General features: G+C 39.4%; 1 protein-coding gene across 1 annotated transcript; it reads left to right on the forward strand.

Annotated features, from left to right (window-relative positions):
- Positions 1-266: 266 nt before the first annotated feature.
- On the forward strand, positions 267-8,557 carry paqr5b (progestin and adipoQ receptor family member Vb). The gene is made up of 8 exons (XM_063487239.1): positions 267-320; positions 692-819; positions 3,708-3,913; positions 4,228-4,354; positions 5,483-5,527; positions 6,233-6,329; positions 7,326-7,470; positions 8,283-8,557. The coding sequence occupies exons 1-8, from the start codon at positions 267-269 to the stop codon at positions 8,555-8,557; spliced, it is 1,077 nt and encodes a 358-aa protein (XP_063343309.1).
- Positions 8,558-11,610: the final 3,053 nt, after the last annotated feature.

Raw genomic sequence — 11,610 nt, forward strand, 5'->3', positions numbered from 1 at the left:
TTTTTGGCCAAGCAGCAGGTGTGTGTATGTGTCTGTTTATGTGAGCATACACCTGTGTGTACATACCCTCTGCCTCCAGAGAGACAGCAGGAGTAGGAGTGGCACAGGTACACTGGAAATTCTCGTTGGGTTTGAAGAGGGAGGACACGATAGGGGAGGAACCTTGAGAACGGCATGACAACGCAAACCTTATAAAAGACGGAGGCACACCCGGCTTATAGCTTCAGTTAAGCTCACCTCTCAGACAGCAGCACCTTACCGTAGTCATGCTCAGCCTCATCAAATTGCCACGAGTCTTCACCATCAATCAAGTGCCCAAAGTAAGTTTACCTTCACTCAATCTTTACAGTTTTTCGCTTTTCAGACTGGATAAGTGCTAGAAATTTGAAAAAAGAAAAAAAAAAAAATCTATCAATCAACAAGCTGTTCATTTCAAAGACAAAAGTAAGTCAAAAATGCAAAATGTTGAAAAAGAAACAAACCGCTTTTATATTTGAGAAGGGCGATCTCCAGCCTTGGTTTGATGTCATTCTTAAAGGATCACTGTGAGATTTGTACACTGAACAGGAACTTAAATCTTCTAGAAATTTCCTAGTCATGCATTCTTTGTTAAACTCTCAGAAGAGGTGAAAACAAAATTGGTCTTCTCACATTTGGGCAGAGCACTAACTGCAAGTGTTTCTTCATTGAGGTTTTTCATGAGGACAGCATTATTACTGGGTACCGGCACCCCCGGAGCTCAGCCACCGACTGCATCCTGAGCCTCTTCCAGATGACCAATGAGACGCTCAATATCTGGACCCATTTTCTGCCCACCTGGTACAGCTGACAATTTTTTTCTCTTGTTTTTCTTTCACTGCAAAGTTGTTTTCACCCCCCTGCTGTGCGCTTGGAAAGATTGACAACATGCAACACACCTGACAGAATTTAAATTCAGCTGGCAGGTGGCCTGGTTTGTACATGAGGTGACAGCTGAGCAATCAAGTACAGTCTTGATCATAGTTAGTGAAGTCTTTCTACTATTTTCTCCGTTTACTAAATAAAAATATTAATACAGAAGCAAAGCAGAGCAGAAAAGCAGCGCTCCCGGCTGTGAATAAAGGGGCAGCAGAAAAGCAGCTTTTTAAAGCAGAGAAGAGTGTTCGTGATTTTGCACTCCCTGCTGAACAGCCTGGTCGGATTCATGAAAGAAGGAATCTTGCACATCTTGTAAAGCTCGTAGGACTCTGAGTTTTCTAGAATTTTCTTTGAATATTTGCTTACCTTATACCTTCGTGGCATTTTCTACAGTCGGGCCTAACTCTTATCACCTCTATCAGTACGACTGTACTGATAGAGGTGACTGACTACTGCTGCAGTGTCAGTCTGCTTGGAATTCATGTTATGTGCACGTCTTGATGGAGTTCAACAGATGGCAGAGGATCAGTGGCACGTTACAGTACTAATACTAAAAAAAAAAAAGTTTAAAAGTAGCGTGGCCAGTTTTCACAGAATAGAGATCAAAAGACTCACAGAACCTGCAGCTTCAGCAGCATCTGTTTGCACCGACTTACGTAACACGAGGACTGAATATACACAGAGGTTTGTTGTGATTTTAGCAACGATGCGGGTCCCCCATCACCGTGCCTCCCTGTCACTGTCATTTTGCGTATGACGATGCTCAATCTTAATATGAGCCTGTTTGTGTTTACACAATTCATTATCAGCACTGTCCTGTTGACGAAAATTTGTGACTATTTGGGACGAAGGAGGATTACAAAGCTTTCCAGACAACAAACAAAAAAGTTTTCAAATTTGTAAAGTTGATCAGTAACTCATTAAATCTAGTTAGCTCATCATCATTCACCCTAGCATTTACAGAAAACCTTTCATTTTTCTATTTGAGCATAGTTATGATGGAGACTACATGTCCTTTTTTATACTCAAGACTCAAGTGTAGATATGGTTTCAGCATGAGCTACACTGATTAGGCAGTGCGTTACGTGAGGGAATTACTAAAATCTGAAAACTGCAATAAGGAATCCAGTCTGACGACTGCGTGCAGTAATTAAGCCTGTCCAGTTTAAAGCCTGTCAGTTAGCACAACGATAAACCCAACGTAAGAGTTTGCATGACTAACAAACAGAAGTAAAGGTGGACAAAGAAAAATACCGAGGACTCTTTTCTAAAGTAGTTTTGGCTCCTCGGCCTCCTCCTAAACTTGCGATTCCTCTCTGTCTGTTTGACAAACGTGACGACAGAATCTCTCCATGACTTGTGGCAGCTCTGTAGCTAACGTCTCGATGCTGTTCTTATTGAGTAAGGATTTAAAGTTACTTCAGAGGCTTCTTTTCCCAGTAGTCACTCTGCACTTCCTTCCTTCCTTTGATTGCATGGGTGGTGTGGTTGGTTGTGAGTGTTTTTGTGTTCAGATAAGCAAAGGACACATGGGTGTTGGTGTCCAGGGGCTCTATGTAGAGCTAGGCAGTAATGAGCAGATCTGTGCTGAAGACTTTTGCATAAACTGCCACAATTAGTTAACTGCTCAGTGATGGGAAAAGCACAAGTAATGTTGATTTGTTAAAGAGGCGCTCTGAGAAGTCGAGGCAGTGACTGCAATACACAAGGCAATACAATATCCTCATGATAGGATAAAAGTGTTTGGAAAGTCAAGTCAGCTGCAGAGGTAACTGCCAAATACATAATTTTCTGAGTAATAAAGTACTTTTTCTACTCTGACAGGTGCTACATACAACTTTCTGCTATTATATGTGGTTTTTCTGGCCTCCTTAATGTTGCTGTGTCGCTTCAAAGCACGGAGCCAGTTGAACGTTCCAGCTCCAGTTAATACTTCTGGACACTTAAACACTTATTAGCTTTCTTGCCTTGAGGAAAAGTTTGACTCTCAGGTCTGTGTATAAAATATGGAGCTAGACACCATAGCTCAGTGTACAGACTTGAAGGACGGGAAACAGCTGGGATGTCAACTCGTAGTCCTTGAGACTTTGCTTTGTGGTTCTTTAATCCTTCAGCAAACAGAAATGTGAAAAATGACATGCTGTGGTTGTACAGAAAGCCGTGTGAAACATGGGCGCGAACGTGTGTTTACTGTGCTCACAGCTGACATATAGAGTATATTATTTCATATTTATATGTGACCACAAATGGTATGATCACAGTGAATTCAGCACTGAGCAGCTTACTAACAAAACAGAGCAATGATAGAAGTTGGGTTTAGTCATCGATGTGCGTCTTTCAGCTTTCACTGCCAGATTCTTTTTTAACCTTATAATTATCAGTTAGTTACAGTGCTCTTTAGTTAATAATTAACCTTTTCCATGGCTCACGAATGAAAGGAAAACCCCACCTAAAGTGTCACCTAAACGGACTCAGAGCTCTGTTTGCCACGGCTGGAAAATCTGCCATGTTTGTTCAGCAGCATTGATTTGGTGACTATAAAAGCCATAGCATTCGATTTATATCATACCCATCAAACTATTCATTAGACCTTCCCATATGAAAGCATGTGCATCGTGTTTCTCTATTTCTTCTTCCTGCAGTCGGTCTGTGCACACAGCCCTTTTTGTTCTGAGTACACCATCAAATAATCACTCTCCAAAACTAAATGAATTAAAACTACTAAATACACTCCTTATAACTAGACGCATCTGTTATACGCATGTGCTACATCCATTCTGATTTCATCAACCCAGTCTTTCTCCCGGCAGGTACTTCCTATGGAAACTAGTAACGGTGGTGCTGATGCAGAAAGCGTGGCAGGACTCCTTCACCTGGCCCATGGTGATCTTCCTGTTCACCTGCTGCATTTATCCACTGGCGTCGAGCTGCGCTCACACCTTCAGCACCATGTCAGTGCGGGCACGCCACATCTGCTTCTTTTTTGACTATGGCTCTATCAGTTTCTACAGCCTGGGTAAGTGAAAAACAAAAGCTGTTTGAGGAAGATACACAATGGGTGAATTTGTACTTCTACTCGAAAGGGGCAGGGACGTCCACTGCGCAGTAGTGGGTCCACATTAGAACGTGACACAGCCATTGTTGTAATATCATTGTGTGCACATGTGTGCATAGTCTAAACATGTTCAGTGAAACCAATGTGAATTCCCTTTTCTAAAGTTCTGATTCAGGCGCAGTCTAAACTTATGGTAGTTTTCTAGGTCAGATTTTAATGGAATTATGGAGTACTGGAAGACTAGATTTTCATGCTAATGGTGTGCTCGGCTGCAGGCTCAGCAATCGTCTATTCAGCTTACATTTTCCCCGACAAGTGGGCGAACAGCTCCTTCCACCAGTCCTACATCACCATCGCTGTGTTCAACACCGTCATCTGCACCATCCTAGCATGCTACTCCAGGTAAGCTGAAAAAATGACTTTTACATCCCTGCTGCTGATGCTGTTTCTATCCTAGATTTTTGTTATGCAAGAAGAGGTGTCTGTACTATGCAATTTAACATGCGAGCCTTCTTAACAGCAGATGGCTTCACTTTGTGCTTTTAACAAAATTTTCCAACTGAAAAAAACATTACGTCCCCAGCTCAAAATCAATTTTTAACTGATTCAAGCCAATCTAAAATCTAAAAGCTCATCTTATGCAAGATGAATAAAATATAAGTGCCTCACTGTGTATGAAAATAAAGGGGGAAAAAAACAGGATAGAACCTCTCCATTGCATAAGAGTGCAGATACAATAAAACTAACAACAGTAAAGCTTTTTCTTGCAGATGCATGGTGCAGAACTGAGCAAGAACATGCTGTAGGTCCTTTTTAGCCTGTGTGACTGTGTTTGATCTAAAAGTTTTTGCCCATTTAAAGCTCCAGCTGTGGGTGAAACTTTGAAATGGAAAGCCTTAGAGGAGTCCTCTGAGATCTGGCAGCACCTTCAAGGAGAACTAAAAAAATTCAGTTAAGATCTAACATTTGCATCTTCTCATAATAACACACTAAATGCTTTTTCCTTTTCCCATGCTATACGTAACGCTGTATAGGCGAACATGCATGTTGTCATGTCGTCATTAGCACAGTAACACTTTCTAGGAAGCATACAGTTACGCAGTCAGTGTTTCAACTCCAGCTGAACTAATAAGAAGGAAAATATGTTTACAGCAGTTGGGTGAACCTGGTCCAAGACAACATTGTAATGTGACAGCTAACAAATATTTGTCGTCTTTGTATCTCGAGGTTGTACTTGAGTACATGAGTCACGTAAATCTTGTCAAACAGCCCGAGCACCGTGTCTGGTACAGCACAATGGTGGGCGTGGCTTACATCAAAATCTAGATCATTCTCAACGACTGCAAATCAGAACTCTTGGAAAATGTAACGTTTGCTGGAGTTTTGATCATAAGAGGCAAAACACAGTATTCACTTTTCCACGTTGTCCATTTACAGCAATAATCATATTTATTACCTTTATGTACTGGAAAATGTTGGCTTGGTCTAGCTAATGATTGTTCTTTCACTTATCTCTCCCCCACCGCTAAGGCTTGGCTTACCATTTCTACAATATAATCACGACATCATAAAGAGGTAAACAAAACGTATTTGCTAACAATCTGCTCCTCTGTCTCGTTTATCTTCCTCTGAACTGTATTTTTCGTTACATTTTCATTATTTAAATGCAAGGTGCCTACGTAAAACATGTGAGTCATCTATTTAAAGTATTGACAAGTCTTCGGACACACCACAGAAGGTGAATGGTATTTCGAAGGTGCAATTGAGCAACTTGCTTCTTAACACAACTGATGTTATGTAACTGTAACCATACGGACCAGCCCTGAACGGTGACTGACTCCAAGTACAGTTTCAGTTGGAGCAGGTTGGAGGAGCTGACACACAGGGCAGCTAAACGTGTTCTGTAACAGCCTGACTCACTAACTTCATTCTGGAAAAAACAAAGTCAATCCTGGCTTCACGCAACAATAGGAAGGAGCGGGCACTGCATTAACGTGCTGCTCAGAAAACATTTCATGGTCCACATGCTTCGTAAATTTAAATATATTTGCGTGTATTTATATTTTGAGTTCTTTTAAGAAAGATTTGTTTTATTATCTAGACATTTCTGGCTCATTCAAGTTGTTTTCAGCTGTAATTCCATTTTAATTTATGTTCTGTTTAAAAAATGTAGCAGGTTAATAATCAGTTCTTACATAATGTTTTCATTATCGATGATGATTCTGTTTCTGTAGAGCTTCCTCCACTGAAAATGCCTTTCTTTCTTTTTTTTCCCTCCAGATTCCCTGAGTACCAGAGTCCAAAGTTTAGCAAATTTCTTCGAGTCGTAGCCTTTGCCTACCCTTACCTGTTTGACAACATTCCTCTGTTCTACCGGGTAAGGCACTTTAAACATCCACTTGCCTCACAAGACACACCTGAAACAGTATAGAGCAAAATATGCGGTTAGTTCTAGAGAGGTAACCATACAGTAGGTAACAGACTGAAAGCATGTGTATGTTTGTAATTTTCTGTGTGAGTATCATCTTCAAACTTCTTTGCTACACCAAAAAACAGCATTTTTTAAGGGTTTTTGACCCTGGTGCTCAATGTTCCACTTCCACTTGCATAACTTAGCCATCAACGCTACCTCAGATTTAACTTTAAAGCTGTTGCTGCTTTAAATAAACAAAAATAACAATTCTTTCCCTTACAGAAGTTATGCAGAAGTTAATTTTATCATCACACTGCCTTTGAAAGTTTAGCCAGCAAACACTGATGTGAAACAACAGAAAAACGTTGGCAAATAGCATCAGTAGATGGCTACACAGAAGCTATATAGTACGGGGCTAATATTCCAATACATATTCAATATATTGCTGCATCCTTGGTATAATAATCTAAAATTATGTATGTTACATGGTAAAATCCACAGCTACTACAGAAAAGGGCACAATAAACAGATAAAAATCACTAACCCCTGAAGAAAATATTTTATTATATCATAAAACAATAAACTCCTTTTATTGAAGGCGGTAACCTTCTATAAAATGATGTAACCCCTTTGGTGTATATCAAGAGGAGCCGAGTATTTTCCTTTGAAAGACTTACAAAGCAGAAGCCAACTGCTCATGTTTGGAACCCACCTGAATACTTTACAACCAATTAGCTCCCTGTTTAGATACATGCGTTTAACATTTATGATTAAAAAAATGTGAACAATACTCTTGCTTTTTTTTTTTTTTCAATCTGCGTTTATGACATGAAAGCAACTCCACTGGCAGATGCAGAGAGTTTGACTCTTATTAAGAAATTTTGGGGTGTTAAAGTAAAAAAACAGTCATCGGCTATTTAACCATTGAAGTTAAAAGCGATTGTGCTGTCGTGTTCGCAGGTGTTCCTGTGTGAAGGGGAGGGCTGTACAGATAACGCTACCAACATCCTCCACTACTACCACATCACCCTGGCTTTCCTCACTGCTTTTCTGTTTGCCACCCATTTACCTGAGCGCCTGGCACCCGGAAGCTTCGACTTCATAGGTAAAACAGATCTGACGAGCACTCTTTATAATTATTAGCATGTTTAGCTTTTTCGGCCTGTTTACTGATAGAGCGTTATCTCCGGTTCCTCTTAGCTGTACGTAGTGTTTCACAAAAACCCCCCAAAATAAACCACTGTACACAACCTGCTCAGCACTAAAAGGAAGACAGACAAAGGAGACATTTACAAGCTACTGAAAGCAGAGATCTAGTCATGAAAGAACTTTAACTACGGTCTCTTTGTTGGCAAAGATTACGTTAAAAATGCTCTGTGCATCGCTGTATTGTGCTGCATTTCTTTTCTTTTCCTTCAGCATGAAATTTTTTAGCTTTTTTGAATGTTCAATGTACTATTTATTATAAGTCATTTGTTTTGGCTATTTTTTTTGCAATAACTCTGTGACTTTCAAGTCTTTATGGTTTTTGTACTTCAAATAAAGTGAATTTTAATGCTAATTTCTGATCCTAAGGTGAGGTTAATAAGCATTCACCAACACTAAGGGGTAATTAATCAGTGACAAAAAGATCATAAAGATCTCCAACAGAAAAACACCCACCAATTATAAACCAAACCAACATTGAACAAATGTTTGACTAGTTTGACTTAATCATTTTCCAGCACTGCACTTTATTAAGTGGATATTAAAAAGTATTCTCTCTGCTGTGCCACAAGAATAATGCATAATCACCTCTGTTTTTTCACATATCCTGTGTTAATGTTGTGTTTCCAATGTGAATCATTTGCTCAGTGCTGAACGTTTGCAGTCTACCTCTTTCCTCTAACAAACGCATATCAACTGCTCCCTCTGCAGGTCACAGCCATCAGCTTTTCCATGTGTGCGCCATCCTCGGCACCCACTTCCAAATGCAGGCCATGGAGCAGGACATGACGATACGCCGTTCCTGGCTCGTGGAAAACTCAATCCCCATCACATTTGCTAACTCAGTGGGTCCGGCGCTGCTTTGTGTGGTGTTGAATTTGGTTATCATCTTCCTCTACAGCCTACCTCTCCTCTTGGGCCCAGTCTGCAAAGACAAGAAGTACAGTAGAGGACCAAAGAAAGACAAACTCTGCCCCCACAGCTGAACCTCCAGCTTCATTGGTCATGGTTTAAGGGGCTTTAACTCGTCCAAAACATACATTTTATATGGTCCCAAGACTAAAGAAATTGCATTATGGGTAATATAAATGGTATAACATAGTAAAGGGTGCACCAGATGAGGAACTGACATGATGTTTAAATGAATCACTGTTGCATTTGGCCTTTAATTATCAATGAGATGCCTGCTGTTGTGCGGATAGGCTGAAAATATAGGTGCAAGGTACACAAACATAGCATGAAAATTAACAACGTGTTTGTTAAGTTTCATAATATGTAACGACTTTTAAATGTTTCTGAGGAAACCTGTTTCTACATGAAGCTACAAATGTAGCAGGTTAGCTACATTACGAGGCAGCGCATTGTGTGTTTATCTTTTCGCTTCTCCGATTTCCACACTTGTGGTGTATGAAGAGACTGCAGGGAACAAAAACTATGTAAAATACTGTTTTTTCCCTTTCAATTCCAGGTTTTGATGCTGAACTGACACTGTGCCTTTTCATGTTTCTCATGACTGTCGTTAAGTTAAATGTGACATCAGTCAAATAATGCACATCAAACAAATGAAGCAGTTTTGTTCAGGGAGATCAGATGTTTGTTTGTTTTTTTTAGTTTAAACTTCAGCTTAATAGACTGACAGTGTGGTTACTGAGCACAGAGCTGATGTCCTCTGAGTCATTTATTTCCCTCAAAATGTCTGATGTTTCTGGTGTTACATTTTCCTTGATTACAAAACTGAGAGTATTTAAGAACAAAGTTATTTATTATGAGTTTTTCATATAAACTGTAAACTATGATTGTCTGTGTCCCTTTTATTTTAATTAGGAGCATCCTGTTGCATAATGCTGGCACATTAGTGTTTATCCTACAAGTATTTACATCCTATAACAGGGTGACCAGATCCCAACAAACTAAATGTGGGACAAACAGTTTGTTTGTCTAAGAGAAATATATGAGTATGAGTGTGAGACATGTGAGGCCTGGAGTGTCCAACCTAAAAGAATAAACAGATGTAAGCTATGCAGGTCAATGTGAGGGCCAAATATAGTATTCAAATACATAGTATTCATACGGGCAGAGTCATGTGAGCAAAAGCAGGACAGCAACCTGCTTGCATCTACAAAAAAAATGGCCGGCTAACACTGATTGCAACTTGTGGTGACTACATGGTTACCCAGAGGTTGTGGATGTTTTACAGTCAAAACCACTTTTGATCCCAAGGTAATTGCACAGGTCGTCTGATAAGAGGCAACTTTTCTGCAAATACTTTGAAGCCTGAGTTGGACTGGCTGGAATCACTCTCAGAGAGATTTTCAAAGGGTTGCCAACCACTGCTGTCTAATTTCTAAATGCAGGCATGCCAACATGTCGCCAAGACTGCTGGCAATCATGGAAAATGACTCCCACCTTCTCCATAACACACTGGACAATCTGAAGAGCAGTTTCAGCAACAGATTCCTTCAACCTTGCTGTCTGAGGGAACAATGCAGGAGTTCAGTCCTTCCTGCTGCTATCACTCTCTTTAGTTCATCCACTTGGGTCAGACCCACAAATGTATACTTGCACACCTGTACACTAATATCTTTAATATCACAGAAATATTAGTTAATAGTGTCCTTTTATATTCATGTATATAGTTATTTTTATATGTATATCTCTATAAAGAGAAATTTCATTTTATGTGATTTGTTGTATGCATGCTGTGGTGACAATTCACAGTAGCATTCTTTTCTGGGATTAATAAAGTTTCTCTGATTCTGATCAGTCTGCACAACTCGAGGGGACTCGACTCAACTGCCTGTCAGTTGGTTGTTTTCTGGTTATATACCCATAGAACAGGACGGTTATTGAGCACGACAGCACCCATGTGGAAAAGATATATATAAATCTTATCTGTCTTGTGTGAAACTTGTATGAAAAGCATACAAGAGTGAAAACAGATATAAAATCCCTAGAAAAATTATATAAATGAAACTTGTATGTTTTGGATACTTACTAAAATAATATAAAGTGGCTACTTTCATGAGTAAATCATATAAGCCTTATATGATTCACTATATGAAGTAGGCCACATCTGATGCAAGTCTTTTATAAGTTTTTTCTGTTTCTTTTCCATATGTGAGAGCTAAACGTGGATTTCTGTCTTTGTGCCCAATAACAGATAGGTGATTTCCAAGGACAATCTCATTTTATAACTTTATACAATGTATAAAATGATTTATCCGTTAACTTTCTTATTGAATAAATGTATACTGGCAATGTTTAACTGGGAATGTTTGTAATAAAATTGTATCATGGAATGTATCGTGATAATTCCCACCTGTACTATTTGGTCACTCCATATCATGATCCTCTCCTGTGTGAAACTGAAAAGAATGATAACTTAGGAAAAACACTGGAAACTGACTTTCACTGACTTCACACACTTATAAGTACTTTTCCAGTCCATTTCACATGTGGTAACTTCCATGATATTCATATTTATTTTGGTCAGAAAATGACATGTTATCCTGCAAATGACCCATGATGACAGCCTTTCTGCTTTCTTCACAGCCGTTAAAGGCCAGATTTTAGAAAAGTGTCTGCCATGTACTGCTAATTTTTGTATACTAGAGCCAATCAAAAAAAGGGACTTTGACTCAGAGTGTGGAATCAGGGGACCAAAATGCTGTGCTGTCCCACAAAATTGTAACATCTGGTCACCCAGAGAGACCCAGTGAGGCCTACTACAATATATTCCAATATAAATGCAACGTTTATCTACCGTTTGTGTAATTCTTTAACCAAATAAACAGATTGCACTAAACAAACTGTGTACATTTGGGTATAAAATGTAACAGAATACAGGAGATCAGGCAGGTGTCTGACGCTTAGACGACTCACTGAAGTGTGGGAAAAAATAAACTGTCTAACTAATTAATTGCAAATTAATTAGAAAAACGAGTTATTTCCCCAAATAGTCACTCTAATATATTGTCACCCAAGTCCCCCTTCTTTAACGTCTCAGGTGTAATTTAATTAAGGTTAATTACTAGTTTCA

This window comes from Pelmatolapia mariae, linkage group LG1 (genome assembly GCF_036321145.2).
Source record: "Pelmatolapia mariae isolate MD_Pm_ZW linkage group LG1, Pm_UMD_F_2, whole genome shotgun sequence".
Classification (NCBI taxonomy): domain Eukaryota; kingdom Metazoa; phylum Chordata; class Actinopteri; order Cichliformes; family Cichlidae; genus Pelmatolapia; species Pelmatolapia mariae.

Excerpts from the sequence above, each read along its gene's own strand:
- paqr5b (XM_063487239.1), top strand. The coding sequence starts at position 267 with ATGCTCAGCCTCATCAAATTGCCACGAGTCTTCACCATCAATCAAGTG. Across the intron at positions 5,528-6,232 it reads AATCACGACATCATAAAGAG|ATTCCCTGAGTACCAGAGTC; the intron begins GTAAACAAAACG and ends TTTTCCCTCCAG. Across the intron at positions 7,471-8,282 it reads CGGAAGCTTCGACTTCATAG|GTCACAGCCATCAGCTTTTC; the intron begins GTAAAACAGATC and ends CTCCCTCTGCAG.